At 38.8% G+C, this 23,066-nt stretch overlaps 1 protein-coding gene and 1 long non-coding RNA gene across 2 annotated transcripts; one reads left to right on the top strand and one right to left on the bottom strand.

The window, feature by feature from the left end:
- Positions 1–49: 49 nt before the first annotated feature.
- On the bottom strand, positions 50–23,066 carry LOC116602244 (stimulated by retinoic acid gene 6 protein-like). Its single transcript, XM_048721724.1, has 19 exons — positions 22,967–23,066; positions 19,373–19,460; positions 18,585–18,664; positions 17,464–17,618; positions 17,236–17,356; positions 16,080–16,137; positions 14,623–14,754; positions 14,044–14,123; positions 13,142–13,203; positions 12,498–12,559; positions 11,829–11,928; positions 11,112–11,187; positions 10,700–10,757; positions 9,647–9,695; positions 9,004–9,115; positions 7,966–8,073; positions 7,216–7,379; positions 2,258–2,398; positions 50–1,088 (listed from the first exon to the last, which is right to left on the bottom strand). Exons 2-19 carry the CDS (start codon positions 19,448–19,450, stop codon positions 907–909), a joined length of 1,818 nt encoding a protein of 605 aa, XP_048577681.1. The 5' UTR covers positions 19,451–19,460; positions 22,967–23,066; the 3' UTR covers positions 50–906.
- On the top strand, positions 17,254–17,700 carry LOC125559831. The gene is made up of 2 exons (XR_007306521.1): positions 17,254–17,382; positions 17,475–17,700. It is a non-coding gene; the product is annotated as an uncharacterized LOC125559831 (long non-coding RNA).

Below are 23,066 nucleotides of genomic sequence, written 5' to 3'. Positions count from 1 at the left end.
GGACGAGAGAGAAGAGGGGGGAGGGGAAGGAGGAACCATGCAAGACCGCTTTTATCTCAACGCATTTATTAAAAATTACAATTATAAAAACGATATGTATTCAAAATACTTGAAATGCTAATGTTATTAACAGATACAAGACTTGTTTTCCATAACCAGTGTTTGGCATTCATCATTTTCCATTTTCTTATAGTCAAACTTAATTGATATAGATGTATATTGAGGAATATTCTTTTTGCAATAACTTTGGCTTGGATTCAAATGTAAACATCTCCGAACATCTATCAAGAAACAGTAAGTCCAAACACCAAAAAGCTGGTTAAGTGATACTCAAGCGGCTATCCCCAAGACGCGTGCTTACATATGGCAACTAGAATAAACGAAAACGCATCTAACTGTACCGTTAGAGTGGTTTTCAAAATCATTTGAAATACTATTTATTTTATTTAGTACTAATACACTGTAATGTCTTTGTTCTCTTTTGTTCTGGCTTGACTATTACACTTTAACTATTACATTTTGTTTCACACTCTAACCAAATCGGCATCTGACAAGTATCTATTTTTCTAAAGTGTTTTGTTACTTACACTTCTAACATTATTACCAAACTAACATTACTAACTTGTGGTATTATCAAAAACTTTTATCACCAAAGGGGTTCAAGATCCAACAATGTTCCTTTTTCCTTGAAATGTGTTAAACATGTTAAGCCCTGTGCAAACCGCGCCAGCACCCACCAGCCAGCATTGCTGGCAAATTCTTGTTCGACTGACCACAAGACAAACGAAATGTCAGAAAGTCCATTTCCCATTTTGACATTCCCTTTGTCCTATAGTCAGTCAAGCGAAAATTCGCCAGCAATGCTGGCAGGTGCTGGCGCAGTTTGCACTGGGCTTTAAGCCCTGCTTAGATAGGCAAATCTCTGCGCTGCATTTTATTTCTTTCGAGAGCATTCTGCAATACCAGGTCAGCGGATTTCCTGTACTTCGCTAGCCCAGGGTTACGCAGGAGTGTCACTGCCACGAACCAGCGGTTGGCTGCTGGTCTGCTTCGAAATAATGGCGGGCGCCTTTCTTCTTCTAAGCCAACTGGTGAAAAACGGACTATGATATGAAAGGCCGACTATATGTCAAAGATGAGATCAACACAAATCTTCTCACTTTATCAAGGCTATAAACTGGTTAGGTAATAAAAATTTACAAACTAATCATGTTCATATAATCTTTCATGTGTAAGCATTCAACATCAAGGGACAACAGACAAACACGGCAAGCACTGATAATTTCCATTCCTAGACAGTTTTAACCCTTTTACTCCTGGGTACTTTTGAGAAAAATTGTAAGAAAAACAGACTGAAAACAGAAAACTCTAATGGGGGTACTTTATGCTTGCATCTTCTCGAAATGAGCAACAACTATCTAAGATACTGGTTTCAAAAGGGACGTCTCTGCGTAAGAAGGATGCTACGAAACCGTTTCTCACCACCATAGGAGCCCTAAATGGTGACCATTATTTTTCCACACACAGTTGAGTGATGCTTCAACCCATTCGCAGATTAAGTATCAGAATTTTCTAGAATCTTCTCGTGTTTATACAGTACTACATTTAGAGTTGCCTCGCCGGAAATACGCTCAAACTTGAAAAGAAGAGATATGACAGGCATTCTTTTGCGACGCGACGATCCGCCCCCCACCCCCACCCCCTCCCATTAATCTATCTATCAATCTATCTCTTCTATTGATTTGTATTTGTCAACAGGGGAGTGCCTGAGGAGTGGATTTAACGGTTATTTTATCACTTCTAGATTTCGGGAGGTGCCTCGAAAAACGTCTATAAACGACATGACGGAAAAACATGACTTAACGCTTAAAATAAGCTCATTTCAGATCTAATAAGGCGGAAAATTTCTCTAAGTACTTAGTGAGTAATAGCAAACAAAATATCAAATGCGACTTTTTTAAAATTGATGCGGCTTTTTGTAAAGTGTCAATTTGAAATTTTAGCTTTTCGTCCCTGAGGTCATACAAAGCGCAAGGATGATCAAGGAAAAAATATCTTAAAAAGCAAAAATCTGGGTATGTGCATTTCGGCCTAACGTTATTTGTGTTTCAAAAATGAGTCCGGAATACAAGGAACCGATGGCCATTGTAATAAATTGTGTCTTCACTCTCTATCTCGAATTGCGAATTTACAGGTTTTTTCGTCATGTCTCTATAAACTAAACTATAATACAGTGTGTGTCATCAAACATACTCACCAAAGGCGGCTTCTTCGAGATCCACGGCGTTATTTGTGTGTCGCTGCCAGGTTGCGTTCAAAAGCAACTGACAAAATACCAGCATGACGGGGTGGCTGTGGGCTTTAAGGACGTTGATAAAACCGACGTACGACAGGTAGCCTGGTAACGAGTGCACAAAAATACAGTAGGCGAACAATTCGACTATATTAGAGTGGGGCAATGAAACGGGGCTGGGGGTCTCGCGTAATGGTAGTACTTTGCCAATGTTCCCATGCTATATTTTAGCCATGTTCACATAGGAAAACGGTTAACTATCAGCGGGGTCATTATTTTCTTACTTAATTTTCTTAATTGTTTAAACACATTGACCCCTCAACCGGCCTGTACCGGCTTTGTGAAGTACCCACAACCCCAAAAATTCATAAAAGCAAACTAAACACAACAAGATGAAGATACTCAGGCGTCAGTCTAAGGGATAAATGGTCTTGAAGATATACATCCAACCAAGGTGTTGGCAACTACTCTTAAGCCAAATAATAGCACAGGTTCTTTGACAAATTTCAAATCGAACAAGGAAAGAAAAGCAGAATCACCCCTCTCAATAAAACGCTCAAAATACCACACAAGGGAGAGAGATCAGCAAACACAGCTCAAGACACAAATAGATACCTTTATTCTGATCCTCCAGGTTCATTTCCATGGCCTCAAAACACAATGTCCACTCCTTGAAGGCTTGTAAAACCACGAAGATGCCTTTACGGATTGCAAAGCATTCTGGGAGATCCATGGAAAAATTCACGAGGGGAGGGCCAGTCAACACTCCTCTCCCCAAATTCAGATTGTTTTTTAGAAGTCATTTCACCCCGAAGCCAAACAAATCAATCCCAGGTCATACAGACCCAGAGTAGCAGTGTAAACAATTTTGGAATTAATTTGGTTTCAGAAAAGAAAGCATTTAGGAGAGCTGTGGTGATTCATTAGAAAATTATCTTCTCATCCAGGCAAAGCCAAACAAAAAAAAAACATCATGAATCCACCTTTGCTTGCAAATATCCATAAGCAAAGCACTCAATTATGCCCCAATAGACTTCATGATGTCCTGAGACACTCTCCTAATATGCTCATAGCTGTATTTTTGATAAAAAATACAAGCAACCATCAACTTGTGCTGGCTTCAGCACAACGACGAGGAATTAAAAGTGGGGACCGCAAAGCACTGTTGGAAATCTTGGATACCGCTGACTAGATGCAGCTGTGTTTGACTTTGATGGGCTGTATAAAACTCAGAATAGGGGGAAAGGTATCTGTTTTCAGTCTGTTTTTTTGTAAATTCAGCTCAAAACTAGCCAGGAGTCAATGGGTTGAGAGGTTTCTTGGAAAAAGTTGTGTCACTCTCTGTGCCTAGGGATGATCAACTTGATATCTAGTGGGTCGGAAACAATATACAAAATAAATATTTTTCGAGCAGGCCAAGAGAACAAAAGGTCCTTGGCTGAAAGGTACTGCGTTATTCCACAGAGGGCGTTTAGCCTTGTCCCTGTGTTGGTACTGTCACATTAAGCGCGTACTTACCTTTGTTTAGTGTTGGTACTGTCACATTAAGGGCGTACTTACCTTTGTCCAGTGTTGGTACGGTCACATTAAGGGCGTACTTACCCTTGTCCAGTGTTGGTACTGTCACATTAAGCGCGTACTTACCCTTGTCCAGTGTTGGTACGGTCACATTAAGGGCGTACTTACCTTTGTCCAGTGTTGGTACTGTCACATTAAGGGCGTACTTACCTTTGTCCAGTGTTGGTACGGTCACATTAAGCGCGTACTTACCTTTGTCCAGTGTTGGTAATGTCACATCAAGGGCGTACTTAGCCTTGTCCAGTGTTGGTACGGTCACATTAAGCGCGTACTTACCTTTGTCCAGTGTTGGTACTGTCACATTAAGGGCGTACTTACTTTTGTCCAGTGTTGGCACTGTAACATTAAGGGCGTACTTACCTTTGTCCAGTGTTGGTACGGTCACATTAAGGGCGTACTTACCTTTGTCCAGTGTTGGTACTGTCACATCATGGGCGTACTTACCTTTGTCCAGTGTTGGTACTGTTACATTAAGGGCGTACTTAACATTGTCCAGTGTTGGTACTGTCACATCAAGGGCGTACTTACCCTTGTCCAGTGTTGGTACGGTCACATTAGGGGCGTACTTACCTTTGTCCAGTGTTGGTCCTGTCACATTAAGGGCGTACTTACCTTTGTCCAGTGTTGGTACAGTCACATTAAGGGCGTACTTACTTTTGTCCAGTGTTGGTACTGTTACATTAAGGGCGTACTTACCTTTGTCCAGTGTTGGTACTGTTACATTAAGGGCGTACTTAACATTGTCCAGTGTTGGTACTGTTACATTAAGGGCGTACTTACCCTTGTCCAGTGTTGGTACGGTCACATTAAGGGCGTACTTACCTTTGTCCAGTGTTGGTACTGTCACATTAAGGGCGTACTTATCTTTGTCCAGTGTTGGTACTGTCATATCATGGGCGTACTTACCTTTGTCCAGTGTTGGTATTGTCACATTAAGCGCGTACTTACCTTTGTCCCAGTATTGGTACTGTAACATCAAGGGCGTACTTACCCTTGTCCAGTGTTGGTACGGTGGTCACATTAAGGGAGTACTTACCTTTGTCCAGTATTGGTACTGTCACATCATGGCCTTACTTACCTTTGTCCAGTGTTGGTACTGTCACATTAAGCGCGTACTTACCTTTGTCCCAGTGCTGGTACTGTCACATCAAAGGCGTACTTACCTTTGTCCCAGTATTGGTACTGTCACATCAAAGGCGTACTTACCTTTGTCCCAGTATTGGTATTGTCACATCATGGGCGTACTTACCTTTGTCCAGTGTTGGTACTGTCACATCATAGGCGTACTTACCTTTGTCCAGTGTTGGTACGGTCACATCATGTTCGTACTTACCTTTGTCCAGTGTTGGTACTGTCACATCATGGGCGTGCTTAACTTTGTCCCAGTATTGGTACTGTCACATCAAAGGCGTACTTACCTTTGTCCCAGTATTGGTACTGTCACATCAAAGGCGTACTTACCTTTGTCCCAGTATTGGTATTGTCACATCATGTCCGTACTTACCTTTGTCCAGTGTTGGTACTGTCACATCATGGGCGTACTTACCTTTGTCCCAGTGTTGGTACTGTCACATCAAAGGCGTACTTACCTTTGTCCCAGTATTGGTATTGTCACATCATGGGCGTACTTACCTTTGTCCAGTGTTGGTACGGTGGTCACATCATGGGCGTACTTACCTTTGTCCCAGTGTTGGTACTGTCACATCAAGGGCGTACTTAACATTGTCCAGTGTTGGTACTGTCACATCAAAGGCGTACTTACCTTTGTCCAGTGTTGGTACTGTCACATCATGGGCGTACTTACCTTTGTCCAGTGTTGGTACTGTCACATCAAAGGCGTACTTACCTTTGTCCCAGTGTTGGTACTGTCACATCATGGGCGTACTTACCTTTGTCCCAGTGTTGGTACTGTCACATTAAGGGCGTACTTACCTTTGTCCAGTGTTGGTACTGTCACATCAAGGGCGTACTTAACATTGTCCAGTGTTGGTACTGTCACATCATGTTCGTACTTACCTTTGTCCCAGTGCTGGTACTGTCACATCAAAGGCGTACTTACCTTTGTCCCAGTATTGGTACTGTCACATCAAAGGCGTACTTACCTTTGTCCCAGTATTGGTACTGTTGCATTAAGGGCGTACTTACCTTTGTCCCAGTATTGGTACTGTTGCATTCAGGGCGTGCTTACCTTTGTCCCAGTATTGGTACTGTCACATCAAAGGCGTACTTACCTTTGTCCCAGTATTGGTACTGTCACATCAAAGGCGTACTTACCTTTGTCCCAGTATTGGTACTGTCACATCAAAGGCGTACTTACCTTTGTCCCAGTATTGGTATTGTCACATCATGGGCGTACTTACCTTTGTCCAGTGTTGGTACTGTCACATCATGGGCGTACTTACCTTTGTCCCAGTGCTGGTACTGTCACATCAAAGGCGTACTTACCTTTGTCCCAGTATTGGTACTGTTGCATTAAGGGCGTACTTACCTTTGTCCCAGTATTGGTACTGTTGCATTAAGGGCGTGCTTACCTTTGTCCCAGTATTGGTACTGTCACATCAAAGGCGTACTTACCTTTGTCCCAGTATTGGTACTGTCACATCAAAGGCGTACTTACCTTTGTCCCAGTGTTGGTACTGTCACATCAAAGGCGTACTTACCTTTGTCCCAGTGTTGGTACTGTTGCATTAAGGGCGTACTTACCTTTGTCCCAGTGCTGGTACTGTCACATCAAAGGCGTACTTACCTTTGTCCCAGTATTGGTACTGTTGCATTAAGGGCGTACTTACCCTTGTCCAGTGTTGGTACGGTCACATTAAGGGCGTACTTACCTTTGTCCAGTGTTGGTACTGTCACATCAAGGGCGTAATTACCTTTGTCCAGTGCTGGTACTGTCACATCAAAGACGTACTTACCTTTGTCCCAGTATTGGTACTGTTGCATTAAGGGCGTACTTACCTTTGTCCAGTACTGGTACTGTAACATCAAAGGCGTACTCACCTTTGTCCCAGTATTGGTACTGTTGCATCAAAGACGTACTTACCTTTGTCCCAGTATTGGTACTGTTGCATCAAAGACGTACTTACCTTTGTCCCAGTATTGGTACTGTTGCATCAAAGACGTACTTACCTTTGTCCCAGTATTGGTACTGTTGCATTAAGGGCGTACTTACGTTTGTCCCAGTATTGGTACTGTTGCATCAAAGACGTACTTACCTTTGTCCCAGTATTGGTACTGTCACATCAAAGGCGTACTTACCTTTGTCCCAGTATTGGTACTGTAACATCAAGGGCGTACTTACCTTTGTCCCAGTGCTGGTACTGTCACATCAAAGGCGTACTTACCTTTGTCCCAGTGTTGGTACTGTTGCATTAAGGGCGTGCGGTCAATGCGAGGGAGGAACACGAAACCGAGAATCAAGCTCTTCAGTCCACGAATGACGGCAGAAACAATCCCCACGATGACGTTATACATGAAGAACACCAACGACATCACGCAGAAAAGGCGTCTTGAAAGATAAGATAGCGAATCATACGGACATGTGTTGTTTAGTATTTTTCGAAGGGGGTAGGGGGTATTCAGTGATAAACACATCTTGGGGAAGGGTCCGACCACGGGCTATAGAATAATCTGACTCCGAAATGAATTGTTATGCCTAGTCAGTGTGTTAGTGTTGAATACAAGCACGTATTCCTACGCGCCGACTGATTTGAACTGTTGCGGTATTTTCAATGGAATTCGGTAAAATAAAGCATAAGGCTTTATTTTGAGACGGGGTGTGTGTGTGTGTGTGGGGGGGATGGATGATTTCGTGTGAGCAAGATATATTTTTTTCTTCTTGGCTATTGGGCAAGATTTTCTCCCCCTCTATTGGTGGTGTGAAAGATACTTTCCTCCCTGCAGGATTTTTTTTCTTGTAAAAAATGGCTTGCAGGACATTTTGTTTCAGAATCATCCACCCCCCACCCCCCTCCTCGAAAGTTAAATGATCCGTCCCTTAGATTTCTGCTTATTATTTTTTCGTCCAATATTGGATAAAAACAATAACAAAGGTGTAACTGACATGGGCTTATTACAAACAAAGCTGAACTTACTGGTTGTCAATGGTAACAGTGACGTCAGGCAACTGTCGATCACGGAAGACGAACAGCGAAAGTAATTTCTGAATTGCCATAATCAGTACAGTGACAACAAGTACAGGCCTTGAATTAAAAACAATAAATTAATTGCATTGTTGATCTCTGTTATCCTATCATCGTACTTTGTAGCGATGTCATTATATAATTCTCATTACAAAGCACTTTCCCTTATTTTTTTTTGCTTCCCAAACAAACTGAGCTACTTCTTTTTTGGTTGCACTCTCCTGTTTCATACTAATCACCTTCATTGCAGGAGGCATTGCTTTTAGATTCTGTTTTGTTGCTTTCCAGGCCAAAATATGGAATGAACGCCCCTCCCCTGCCCGAATGTTGAAGATGCGGAGCGCGAGCTACAACGGCGAAAAACAATTTCAAATTCAAAAAGCCAGACGTGAAATCTACTCCAACCTTGAAAACTTCAAGTTTCAAGGTCTATCGAGTACAGAAACGTTTGCACTGAAAACTTATCCTTGTTCGCTATGATAAAAATAAAGTTCCACGCTTGTCTATACTTTTTTGGGACTACAAAAATGAGTACATTTTATTAAAGCTAGTTTAGAGTAGAGCGTTAAGTATGATATCATATTACCCCTGCCGCCGCCGTCGTTGTTGCTTAAATTCCCTAGTGTTTCTCGAGGGAAGGGTATCGAAGCTTGATATCAAGTTATGTAAGACGCACTGTCTTAAATTCGGAAATGCTCAAATTGTACACATATCTTGCCTTAAAAAAGATACTGCTGTTATTTATGCGCCTTTTTAAAATAATAATGGTAGCGTAAAAACGACAGAATCCTTGTATCTGAAAGCAATAGGAATGTTCATAAGAACATAAACAAGGATTCTGCAGCGTTTGGATCATGGATTTGAATTTTATTTACGCTTATTTGCTTATTTTACTTGATACCCATGAGGCACTGCGGGTTATGCTACACTCTCCGAGTGCAACCTCATTAAGTCAAGTTAAGAATCAAAGTTTGATAGAAATCAACTTACAGTATGCTCAATGATAGGCTTTTCAGGATAAGTTTCACTTTCTCTTCAAGTCGTGGAATAATTGCCATAATTACAAAGAGGAGAAGCAAGAATATGAACAGAATTATCATACCTGGCAAAAAAAGGAAAAAAATACATTAATGATTAAATGTGATTTATCACACTTGAAAATAAATAAATAGCTTCCACACAGGAAGTAAATTAGTAAATTTGTGGATTTGTATAAAGTTTCCAATAAAAACACACGAGACCTATCCCGCTGTTAGAAGTGAGTGTTTTAATCACATTTGTTTAAATGAAATACCGTAACCTTGGGCTCCCTGTGGTCTCAACTAATAGATAATACTCCAATAGGAGATCACGTGACTGTTTGGGTGGCAAACTAGCGCGCGCTCAGGCTTTTAGCGGGAAAATAACAACAACAACAAAAAGCCACTTATTCAGCGCTTACGAAAAAAGTCGGGATTCTTCTTGTTCACAAAAGGGTTTAGTTTCATTCAAAGACTTTATTTCTTCGTCGTTCTCTGGTGTGACGGTCAATGTTTTTGCTTGATTGTTTTGAATTACCTAGAGAGGTCACGTGATCTCTTAGCGCAACACTCACAAACAACGTAGAAGAACATGGTTTTGGAGGCAAACTTACTGAGTATTGTGTAGCCGATCTGGAAGCCACAATAACTCAAACTTCGCCCCTGCAACATATAGACAAATAAAAATATAATAGCTGTGAACGGGCGAAACAAACAAACAATTAAACAAACAAACAGGCAAAAAAAACACCAAACAAAGAAAGATAAATAAACGCATAAAAGCAATGTATCTTGTTTAATTTGCTAACCATCAGGCAACTTTTAATTATATTAGCTATAGTTAGCTATAGTTTCTGTTTAATGGTTATGACCCCCAATACACTGAAATCTTTACCTTCATGGAAAACCCAAAAACTATACATTTTGCGATAAATCTTCTTTGCCATCTATCTTGGATTATGTATCAGTTATCATGAGCAAACTTAGCCTCCGCAACCTCAAATTAGGCACCAATCTTTAATGACTACAGCCTGGGACACTATATGCAGGTTTCTTCAATAGAAAATGCTTTTGCTCGCTCCCGCATCACGCCTCGCAAGCAATGCGTCTCCTTTGCTCAACGGTACTAACTAACAGATACTGTAAAAACAGCCGCTTTTATACTCGCTTGGGGACGCGCATTTTTCTAGGGACGCTAACATTTACTACCGTTCAAATTACTCAGCGTCCATTGTCCTGTCAAATTAAGAAACTTATCTTCCTGGGAAATGGTAAGGGACGCTAACTTAATTCAATTATCACTATCAAGCTATTGCTATTTGTAAACATGTACATTAAATCAATGTTCTTTTTGTACTTTCATTGTTCTTTCATGGGGTCACATCCACCTCTGCTTTTCTGTTCTTACTAACAAGACAAACAAACATCTTTTTATCACGATAAAAAAAAACAGGATATGATTAATTTGAGCACGTTGTAAGTAAATTCCTAAACGTGTACCGATCGAATTAGAATCACGTTTGAGAAACAACCGGTAAAATACGTAAAACAATTATAATCGCAATCCAAAAATCGCTTACTCAAAATCTTTGCAAAATCTAAAATAACCCAAAATACCCGGTCACACTGAGGTCAAAGAGTTAATTGTCCTTTTCTGAGGTTCTTACCACCAGATGAGAAGGCTTTCTGTATGATCTTGTTTTAAAGGACAGAAGCACATGGTCCCTGGGAAAAGATAAAGTAATTTCACAACCTCGAGAAACAGGGGAGTTAGCCTTCAGTCTGGTTCCTGGTGTTATCATCATCAGCAGCAGTAGAAGAATAATATTCATCGTCATCATCATCATTCAGTAGCAGCATCATTATATCATAACATCATCGCCATCATCATAACCACCATCATCACATCATCGTCATCATCATCATAACATCGTCATCATCATCACCATTATCATCGTTGTCGCCATAATCCTCATCATAAACATTATCTTCATCACCATTACCCTCGCCATCAGGTTTATACATTTAAATGAATGCATAAGAGGATACGACAAGCATGTTTCAGACCAGCAGTATTACCTGTGGCACTTGGCGAAGTGAAGCATTTGAAGAATCGTGAGCGTCGTACAAATGACCGCAGCCGCTATGCAAGAATCTAAACAAAAACACAAACAAAAAATGAGGTCTTCTTCTTCTTCCATATAACCCCATCTCATTCTATGCGAAGATTCTAATGAGGTATTATAATGTCAACAAAAACGATAATAACAAAAATATAATAAGTAAAGTTACATAAGTCAATGCAAGTCAAGGTCCACCAGAGATGTAGCAATGAGAGTATAGTCAACCTCCAACAGACATTTTCGTAAAAAAAATTAAAAATAAACGAGGCCTCGGCCTCAAAACTTCGGGGGTGGGGTAACATTCAGAAAATATTGTGGGGGAGGGGGGGGGGGGCAGGGGAAAAGAGCCACGCCCCTACTGGTCATTTTCTTATAATTTGTAAAAAAGGGGGGGGGGCATGTGCCTCCTATGTCCCACCCCCTGCTAAGGCCCTGGTTCAGACTGTACTTGACTGTATACTCAAACTTTAAAATTGATGATACAGTAGCTAGCCAACTGGATAAATTTTGCATAAAATTTGTTCCTTTATTTTAAGTTTTTTTTTTGTTTATATTGAGTTTTTACGTTGTTTTGTTACACACTTTTATTTCTCGTTGTTTTAGTTTTAGCATCTGGAGGAAAATACATGTCACCCAGAAAGTATACATATATCCACTACGTTTAGCCAGTCACCTATAACAATAACATGCCAGATATGTTGATAGTAGGGGCCAAATTCCGGGGGGATTACTTTGCGGAGGATTTCAGCTGCCACCAACTCAGCAACGGTCATCTGAAAACACACACACACACAAAAATATATATATATATAAAGTTAAGCTTGTATTAGCTTCGTCTAAAAGATTTTTGCGTTCGATCATATGGGAACCAGCCTGATTTTTTTCCTGCAATTTGTAAACTTCATTTTGCAAACTCGATTTTGAGTAGCCTGCGTAGCAAACACGAAGGGTTGAGAAAGAAGCGAGAATGAGACGAGGCAATCGATCCATCATTCTCTCCAGACGCGACTGGTCTAACACCTCATTTTCCCGAGCCCTTAGCGCTTGCTACACAGGCTAGATTTTGAGAAGACACCAAATTCCCAGCGTATGTTCTTTTTTTAGGCTGCTCTCTTTTATGCTTGGTTGTCAGTCCTGTAGCAGGCCTCAAAATATGGGGGGGAGGGCACACTACATAAACATTTATAAGAAAATATTGGAGGGGCACAGCCACGCTCCTACTTGTCATTTACATAAAATTTGTGAGAATATTAGGGGGGACGTACCCCTAATGCCCCACCCCCTGCTACGGCCCTGGTTGTAAGTAAACACATAGACTACACGTCACTTATTTTTGACTTACAGCATAGATAGACACAGCGATCACTGCAAACATGCTCACGATCTGCGTGGAAAACTTGAAGTCTGTGAAAGAAGCACAGTGGGCATCGGTAAGAAGGAAACAATAGTAGAAAAAGGAGGGGGGCTAATTTCAAGCAGTAAACCTTGACCTCTCTAAAGCCTGGTTTCCATATAGTCATAGCAGTCGTAAGTGGTCTGCAAAAAATCCCTCGCGACCCTTAGGACTATTTGGAAACACTCGATGGGACGACCCTTATGACAGATAAAACTGAAGCGATGGGTAGTGTCACAGTCGTCAGAGATAGAACCAGTTCTATAAGTTTCCATATAGTCGTAAGGGTCGCGAGGAATTTTTAACAGACAACTCTTACGACTGTTACGACTATATGGACCTGGCTTGAACGAATCAAAATCAATTGGAAATAATTTAGCTGTAGGTTTCAAAGTATGTGAATTTAATGCATTACGAATGTCATGCGCCACTCTCTTTATGTGCCGTTCAAATGCAAATGCAAATAAAGATGAGTCAATCAAAAATTCTGTCAAATGCAATGCGATAATAGAATTAACAATAATGGAAAGTGAAGACACTTTTGACTTTTTCTTATCTATCTCCTTCCTTCCACAAGGAAGAGCACAGCATACCGGTTCTTGTGGTGTAGATCTTTTTCAGTAACTTGATGTACCACCGATCCGTGTTCACCGTGCTATGGAAGGCAAAAAAGAAAGTGAACATAAAATAGTCAGGAGAGAAAAGATTGTTACAATATCACCATCTAAAGCTTCTATCGTATACACTTAATTCAAAAAACGCTGTCAGTACAAACGGCAAACAGCTGATGGCGAATGGCAGTTTCAAGACAGAAAGGTGCTAACAGGTACTAATTATTCACATACTTAAAGAAGGCTAATCAAGCCGCCATTTAATACTCCCGCTCAATGACGAGTCAAACAAAGAATCCATTTTCATCGGCTGATTCAAGCAAGTTACCAAGACATGTTCAATCAAAAATTGTCAATAACGTATTATACTTTATTCGTAGATTGTTATTTTGAAGTTTCATTGAGGATTAACCGTTGTATTTTCAATGACAAACAATAACAGGAGTGGTTGATTCACATTCTTTAATCGTTATAAATGAACTCCAGCGATGCCGCAGCCTAAGATCTACGGCCTTAAAGAATGTCATCAACTTCTCCATTGTTATTATTTATAATTAAAAATACAAAATAAAATTAAAAATAACCATCCATGATTGAAGTCTATGATACTTTAGTAAATGATATTTGTTGAAAGTTTCTCAGTTACTCACTTGAATTTGCCGGGAAATGGATTATTTGTGTGACTTGGCATTTAGCGGGAGCAAAAAATGGGAGCGTGATTGGCCTTACCGTATGATTTATCTATATTTTCCTGCAGTCGCGAGCGAATGTTTAAACTTTGAATAAATCGCAATAATTACGCTGAGAATGTTTTTATGATAAAAGCAATAAACAGATTATAAGGCAAGAATGAACATGGTAAATGGCAGTAAGGGTTTCACTACCTTGATTCTAGCTGGTTGCGAAGTAACAATCTCACGTGGATTTTGTCGTGTTCCTCAGCTACTGAGGGATGTCTCGAAGCCTTATAAGTGACAAAATGGGTTAACAATAAAAGGGGTACATAATCAGGGTTAGAGGACCCCTTGCAATGGTAAATATAAAAACGTCAAGGCCTACTTCATATTACTGCGAGAGAGGTTCGGGTGGGGACAAAGACCACTTTTTTGCCGTTCAAACAAGCAAAACAGTTGAGCTATTCAGGGATTTGGCTTTCTGTGAGTATATTTGCTAATCTTGTTTACTTAAACATAGTTTGGTAATTTTCATGATTTCTTTTTATTTCTGTCGAGTTGGTAAAAGAACAATGCGCGAACCGCGGGGGACTAGAAAAAAAAGAGGAACAAATCCTCACGCGCAGTAGTGGGGTGGTGGTTACTAAAAATAGCCAGTATGGGAATCGACATGGCGCGTGGGTAATACCAAAGAGTCCCTCTCTTATTATCTTTTGCTCTCTTGATGCAGCCTAATTTGAATCATATCGTACAAAAGTAGGAGAAGTTCAGCAAGGTTCTACGTCTTACCTGATTTGTAATTTCCGTTCTTTTTAGAATTTTCTTGGTTAAACATCGGCAAAAACAGAGGAACAAGATGATATGACAAATGATGACAGGTAACTGTTCCAAAGCGCCGGAATACTGTAATATCCCGGTACTCTGAAAGAAGAAGGGTCAAACGATATCATACCAAAGTTGGAAATATTTGGCTTAGTGGCAAAGAGCTTCGCGGACCCATGAACATCTGCTTTCGGCAAATGAACATCAGAATGCCTTAGTTAGAAATAGAGATTATGTAATATTTTGGATAATATGAAGCGTTCATGCTCCAGCCCCCTGGCGACCAACCACTTCTTTATTATTTTTTTTTACAATTAAAAATACACCTTTCCATTTACAAGAAAATTTCAAAATAACCACACGATTGAAGTAAAATAGCTTAAACCAGGACCTGCGGTATAAAAGGCGCGTTTTCGCTAGACTCTGTTGGGTGCAGAGCTCAAGAAAAAGAAGCAAAAGAGATATGTTCACATTTGAAATAATGTCTTAAACATCAAAAGTGCAAAGACAACTAAATTTTCTCTGGTGACTGGACAGATAAGAAATAGAGAATGAAGCGATTTTGTTATTTGAACATGCGGGCTAAAGAATAGTGTCATTTCAAACGAGCGCACACAGTTTTTGTTGTTGCTGCCGTAGAAAACAGCTTCCAAGAAGCTCGCCGTTATTGTCTTGTGTATACAGAACATTCCTTCCTTCTTCTGCTTTTTGGATATTTACGGAGCTCTGCACTTGACATACCGCGGGTCCTTGTTTAAACACAAACGTGCACTATAAAAAGAACATGCCAAGCAAGGCAAGCTATCATTCGTCATTTGATTTTACTCAGTGCAGAAGTCCGTAGATGTAGAAAGCAATAGAGTTCAAAATCGGCTGAAAACACACCATTCAAGTAAACACAATCTATTTATTGGCCTTTTCTTATAACAAAAACGAAAAATAAGGGGGAATTAGGTTTTGAAGTGATGAATTTTGCAAACCTGTTATGTTTGTCTGCGCCCGCACCTGAATGACTTTATTTCAAATGAGCGCACGCACTCTGTTTTTCAATTCAAACAAGCGTGTTTGAGTATTTAATTTCTCAATGACCATTTTTGTTCTTGTTTTTGTAGAGAATTGGCTCCAAACACTTTCCCGAAAATGCCTGATAGTTTTTTTTAACAATTATCGTGTCTATTAAAGTTGTCGTAGTTTGCCGTATGGCCGTACTTTTTGCTATATTTTCTTCTGGCAGTTTCAGAGGTCAGCACTGGATGTGAATGACGACGACTTGCGCGAGAGCTTGCGAAAAAGAGGGCGGAGCATCCTTTTATAGCGGGCGTGTTTAATAACAATACTTTATTGAAAGCACCTCTAGTCAATGGAAATGAATTCTTTGAGTGAGTCGGTATTTATATTGTGCTGGAGCGTAAACTGGCACTGACCTCAAACCTGTTGTATGGGTTGGTACAGTAGGAAACTGCGACCAAAAGTCCAACCAACCTGCAATCACAAGTACATTCAATTTAGTTTTAAGCCGGAAACAACATTCTTAACCACAGTAGCAGGGGGTGGGGAACTGGGGGAACTTGCCCCCCTTTAATATTTTCAAGAATTATAAGGGAATGACCAGTAGGGGCATGGCTGTGTCCCAAAACATTTCCTGAATATTTCTGTATTGTACCCTCCCCCCCCCCCCCTCCCCCCCCGAATATTTCGAGGCAATGTTTCGCACTGTTAATAGAGGGGATTAACTATGGTAACATCTATCACACAGGATAGATAATAAGTTCATGAGGTAACATTTATCACACAGGAGAGATGATAAGTTCATGAGGTAACATTTATCACACAGGAGAGATGATAAGTTCATGAGGTAACATTTATCACACAGGAGAGATGATAAGTTCATGAGGTAACATTTATCACACAGGAGAGATGATAAGTTCATGAGGTAACATTTATCACACAGGAGAGATGATAAGTTCATGAAACTTTTTTCACACAGGAGAGATGATAAGTTCATGAGGTAACATTTATCACACAGGAGAGATGATAAGTTCATGAGGTAACATTTATCACACAGGAGAGATGATAAGTTCATGAGGTAATATTTATCACACAGGAGAGATGGTAAGTTCATGAGGTAACATTTATCACACAGGAGAGATGATAAGTTCACGAGGTAACATTTATCACACAGGAGAGATGATAAGTTCATCAGGGCTCCTACACACTCTCATGCCTGCCTGAATATTATGCATGCTCATACTCTCATCATGTGACTCTTATTAAATTTGGAAATATTTAAATCTGACTGTGAGCTTATGATACAAAGCTTATCTCCTATATTGATGAGGGTTTTCTATAAACTTTCAAGTATTTATTATTTATATTATATTATTTATAATTTAACATGTAGTTCAATTATTGATTTAAATAACACGGTCGGGGTGGGGGGTAAAAATCGGCCAGTTGCTATTCCTAAGGGGGTGCTTAACTGATCTGACATTTGACCACACCCAATTTGCCTTGTCTTAGGGGTAAAAATTTTTTGCAGACAATCACCTCCGTCTGTTTTTATTCAGTTACTTCACTCACCTCAGCAAAGTGTAGGCCATCCCGAGTATAGCACCTACTAATTGCTGGTTTGTTGACAAGCAAGCAAAGAATGGGTAATTGAGGACTACATAAAGTAGGACCATAGCAACATTTTTAAACGCTGTGATAGAAAAAATATATAAAAAGGTGAGTTGTACTGTACAGAAAGCTTTCGCAGGGTAGCAACTTTGCAAAATTGAGCAAAGATGTTTGTGTTAAATTGTTCACCTTTTTTCCAGGGTGAATTGAAAGCAGCTGCATATGACTGGACATTGCCAGAAATGGCACTCACAGCAAGATTTATGCAGGATCCAGAAACTGCCCCAAACACCATTGCAAACATAAGTCTGTTCTTGTGGTGATCTTGTAGGAAATTCATTGGACTTAAAGAGAAAAAAAAAATAGAGTGTTGTTGACAGAGGTGCATTTAGTAGAAGGAAGGACATTGAATATGGTTGACAAAAATGGAGACAGAAAACAAAGACCTCGGTGATCCTAGATACTAATCCCTCAGATACTAAACAGATACTCGGCCAAGGGGGTTAACTTCATAAAAAAATTAATAATAACTCCTATTTACCTAGTAAAATCAGCTAGAAACAATGGAAAGACATTTAGTTTCTTAAATTATTTACAGGAACTTCTGAAATTTGTGTGGATCCTAGACTAATGTCTGATTAGAATATTTTGTAGGCGCTTGATAATTTCTGTGCAATACAGGGAATGGCTATAATATACATTTTTAAACGTTAAATAGCAAAAGTTTACTTTTGTTCTTTTTGGCGCCGACATAATGAATGTTGTTGACAGTGAAGACCACGCAAGTGGAACAGCTAAGAAGACTACAATACCCCCCCTCCCTTTTGCTATTAGTTTATCTTTAGTATCTGATAAGTTATTCTGATTAGTATCTGTTTAAAATCACTGCGGTAAACAAAGAGACACAGCTATTCACTGAAGGCGAGTTTCACTTAGGTCAAGCCAGAGAGAGACGAAAAAAAAAACAATATTTTCTTAATAAAAATAAGCCCTTTCTGACATCAAAACCTTTTTTGATATACTGAATAAGTTTGTTGTTGTTGTTGTTGTTATCTGTTGCCAAGAAGTGTTCACATGATTAGTTGCCTTTATTGCCTTTAACAAGCTTGTCTGTAGCACATCACTGCAAGGATTTCCCCTTTTAAAGATTTAGGCCAAAAGTAACCTTCCTGCCTTTGGCACACGTTAAGTTATTTTTAGAATGTTTCTGTGTTTCAAACTTTGTGTAAATATCATGAAAACACCATTCTTTTCAACTTACCTTTACGCACATTTATCTGTTTATTGATAGAGGAATGAAAATCACTTACATAAGTACTCCAAATCTACCACGGCAAACTTGTGAGTTTTTTCTCTTTACAAAGAACGAAAGACCTATAAGAATGGCAAACTGTGGAAATAACATAAGATCAATGAAATATAGGTGTTGTTATCAATTTATTACAACAAAAAGCATATTATAATTTTAAAATTGAAAATAACACCACTAACAACAAGATAGTTAAGTCAATGATTTTTTTTACACATGGATGTATTACTTCGTAGGAATATTCATTTGTATTGCGATCACATTTTGTTTGTAATTATTAGGATAACAACATAAATAGAAGTCTGAATGTTATTATATAATATTCCAATAAAGACTGCAGGAGCCCATTTTCGTGTGTATGGTAGGCGTGCTCACTATCAGATAGATCAAGCCGCTAACTCTTTCTTTTATAAGAATGTCTAATTTTCAGTTTAAAATTTTTCGTTTTTATTTTTGGGACATTTTGAGACTGAAAATGTTCTTAAAGATGTTCTTAAATTTTAGAGTATATAGGGATAAATACCCAATGAATTATTAGGAAGAGAATTACACTAATGATCAATAGCAATAGTAAGGTTGCTACTATGAGCACAATTTGATTCTGCATTTTAGAACGCATAGGACTAAAAAATAAAAAAAAATCTGCTATCTGTGCCTCGGCATGTCCTTAGCATGTTTTTAAAATTTGGTGAAATCTCAGGCTGGACGTTCTCATAAAAAAAGGATCTTATAAAAAAGGAGTGTAAATTCAATATAAACAGTAATAAATTAATTCTACTAGTCACTCACAGCAGGCCCAAGGCAGGCAAGATCAAAAATCTCTGGGTTAAAAGGACTGCATTCCGTCTCTGGGGTCTCTGAGCTCATAGTTGTAAGGCTGAAAATAGAAAAAAAGTTTATTTTTTTTTTAAATACATCCTGAAAGCAAATGTCCCTTCTCTTCTCTTTAATTTATCTGGCTGGCATAATTATTCTTAGCAGTGTGCACAGGGGCTATTAAATATGCCCGGTTTATCAATCGACGTGTGTGTTTTTAAAATAAGCAAATGCACACCCTTCTGAATGAAGTGGTTGAAAATTGAACAATTGTGATTGAATACAGTCAAATAAGGGGTTGAATGTTGAATAACAGTTAAATTGAATATTGCTTCTTTTCTCCACTATATGTCACATATCTTTTCTCTATATATTTCACATAAATAATACCACGTGTCAAAAGGCCATTTTCTTTGCACTACAATCTTTGCATCCAAATCTTTGCATACATTACATTCCTTATGCCACCCATACTGTATTTGTCATACTTATATGTCAAGAGTATGCAAGACAAGACGTATTTATATGCCACAAAATATCTCTGGGTGGGTTGAGCGTTTAAAACCAAAGCAGATGCTGACAACGCGCCTCGAAGAACTATGGAATGAATGAATGACAAAGAAGCTGGTAGCGTGATAAACCAGAGTGAAGTTAGTTCCTTATTCGCAGTTCCTTTTTCGTCTGTTTCCTTATTCGCTCAGTTCCTTATTCAAATCCGGGGGGGGGTACTTACATAATACCTTTTAATTCGAGTTGAAACAGTATTTAGGCATAACAGTTTATTCAGAACGAGTCCAACAGCATTTTCGTCGGGTAATTTTGGTTGCTTTAACGTGCTTTGCTGCTAACAAAGCTGTGAACATGAGACTCTATCTGCTTACAAAAGGTCAAATTACGCAATGCGTGCAATCGCTATCACAAATGAATCTAGCAAAAGAGAGGAAATCTACCTCTCATCTAATAAATGTATTTGTATCTTAGGCTTTCTTTCCAAACGCATTTTAATATAGTTAGAGGAGAAATATTCACGCTTTACTTGACTAGGTACAGGTGTAGAAGGAATTTGACCTTGCTAACTAAACCACAATTTGACAGATAGTGCTTGTTGTCAATTAACACCTTGGCTACTAGATAAGGCTCTGACAAAACAAATAGATTAGTGCAGTGACAGGAATAGGGAACTGTTCCTTATTCAAGTTAGTTTTTGCGAATAAGGAAATGGAATCTCCCAACGTCCAATTTCGTTTTACGACTTATCCGAATAAGGAATAGACTATGAAGAGGATTGTCAGTGTTTGCTCATTATTTCTCAATAAAGGAAAGGAAATTTCATAACTCCCGATTTCGCTTTAACTACTCCTTTCGAAAGAGTTCTCGAAGAAGGAAATGGTATTTCATAACTCCCGATCTTGTTTTAACTACTTATCCGAATAAGAAATAGACTAAAAAGAGGGTTTTTCATATTTTCTAAACATTTCTCGAATAAGGAAATGGAATTTCATAACGCCTGATTTCGTTTTAACTACTAATCCGAATAAGGAATACTAGGACAAGACAGGCAACCTGTACTCTTGGCTGTCTGTTAGACTTGTGGAAGAAAACCTTGTATGACTCCAATCAATCAACTCCTGCGCAGATGTTTATATCATAACATATCGTGCAAAATTGTCCTTCAGGAAATCCAATATCTTTTTCAGAACAATAAATGGGACAAACATAATCCAAGTGATATGATACCGCTTTCATTTTCCATAGTGTATCACGCTCAAACAAAACAATTCTGTATCATAAATGTAAATATAATTATTTCAAATAAATTTATTCATTGTGTAATATTTTCAGCCAAATATGCAAGTAATAGATTTTCAAATTTAATAAATTTTTTTTCAAATAACCACAAACCATTTGCATAATATCCTTGGTATAAGGAAATGCGCAAGTACAAGCTCCTTATAGACAATTCTTATTGATGTATTACACACGAGATCGGAATAGTTATGAAGGCTGGTGTCACCCGTATATTTCAATAAATTCATGCATTTAACAAACGTTATATTCTTTAATTCGAAAATATCGCAAATCTTTATTCAAATATATCGTAATAACAAAATTTCATTTCCTTTTACGGAAAAAAAACGGTGTGCAAACACTAACAATAATCTTTATAGTCTAATCCTTATTCGGATAAGTAAAAAGAAATCGGGCATTATGTTATAAAATTTCCTTATTCGAGAAATGTTAAGAAAACACTAACGACCCTCTTTTTAGTCTATTTCTTATTCGGATAAGTAGTTAAAAAGAAATCAGGCGTTATAAAATACCATTTCCTTATTAAAGAAATGTTAAGAAAATACTAAAGAACCCTCTCTTTATTCTATTCCTTATTCGGATAAGTCGTAAAACGAAATCGGACGTTGGGAGATTCCATTACTTATTCGAGAAATGTTTAGAAAATATGAAAAACCCTCTTTTTAGTCTATTCCTTATTCGGATAATTAGTTAAAACGAGATCGGGAGTTATGAAATACCATTTCCTTTTTCGAGAACTCTTTTGAAAGGAGTCGTTAAAGCGAAATCGGGCGTTATGAAATTTCATTTCCTTTATTGAGAAATGCTGAGCAAACACTGACAATCCTCTTCATAGTCCATTCCTTATTCGGATAAGTCGTAAAACGAAATCTGACGTTGGGAGATTCCATTTCCTTATTCGCGAAAACTAACTTGAATAAGGAACAGTTCCCTATTCGTGTCTCTACACTAATCTATTTGTTTTGACAGAGCCTTATCTGGTAGCCAAGGTGTTAATTGACAACAAGCACTATCTGTCAAATTGTGGTTTTGTTAGCGAGGTCAAATTCCTTCTACACGCGTACATAGTCGAGTAAAGCGTGAATATTTCTCCTCTAAATATATTAATGCGTTTGGAAAGAAAGCCCAAGATATAAATACATTTATTAGATGAGAGGTAGATTTCCTCTCTTTTGCTAGATTCATTTGTGAAAGCGATTGCAGGCATAGCGTAATTTGACCTTTTGTAGCAGACAGTCTCATGTTCACAGCTCCGCTTAGCAGCGAGCACGTTAAAGCATCCAAATTTACCCGAAGAAAATGCTGTTGGACTTGTTCTGAATAAACTGTTATGCCTAAATACTGTTTCAACTCGAATTAAAAGGTATTATGTAAGTACCCCCCCGGATTTGAATAAGGAACTGAGCGAATAAGGAAACAGACGAAAAAGGAACTGCGAATAAGGAACTAACTTCAGTCTGGTGCGTGTTAAGCGGTCTGGTGTAAAATATCATGATAACTTCATCAAAACATACATATAATCCCAGAAGCTTGGTTAACTTTTGTATGGAGCAGCTGAGCTGATTTCAAATTAAAATTGAATATATCGATAAGTATTCGATAAGTTTGAGCTAACGCAACTAAGGAGAACGAGCGAGTCGGACTGGTTCTCCAACTGGCAAACCCCCGTAAGCATGACAACTAAACAATAACTTATGTCAATAATAAATGAATGAAAGGAATGAAGCGAGAACTGCATTTGACTTAAAACTGAGTTACCTTTTCGCTGTCGCTGCCGTAGTTATTGTTAACGCCTGAACACGAATGCCTTGTTAGCACGAGGCAACATGATCGCTTAAATGAATTGACGATTATGATC

Source organism: Nematostella vectensis, chromosome 14, assembly GCF_932526225.1.
Source record: "Nematostella vectensis chromosome 14, jaNemVect1.1, whole genome shotgun sequence".
Lineage (NCBI taxonomy): Eukaryota > Metazoa > Cnidaria > Anthozoa > Actiniaria > Edwardsiidae > Nematostella > Nematostella vectensis.
Note: the sequence above shows the minus strand (reverse complement) of the source record. Positions and strands in the feature narration are given on the sequence as shown.

Coding starts and splice junctions, on each gene's coding strand:
- LOC116602244 (XM_048721724.1), bottom strand. CDS start 19,450: ATGAGCTCAGAGACCCCAGAGACGGAATGCAGTCCTTTTAACCCAGAG. Junction 13,204..14,043: donor CGCAACCAGCTAGAATCAAG/GTAGTGAAACCC, acceptor TGCCTTCCATAG/CACGGTGAACACGGATCGGT. Junction 10,758..11,111: donor CACTTCGCCAAGTGCCACAG/GTAATACTGCTG, acceptor ATCTTTTCCCAG/GGACCATGTGCTTCTGTCCT.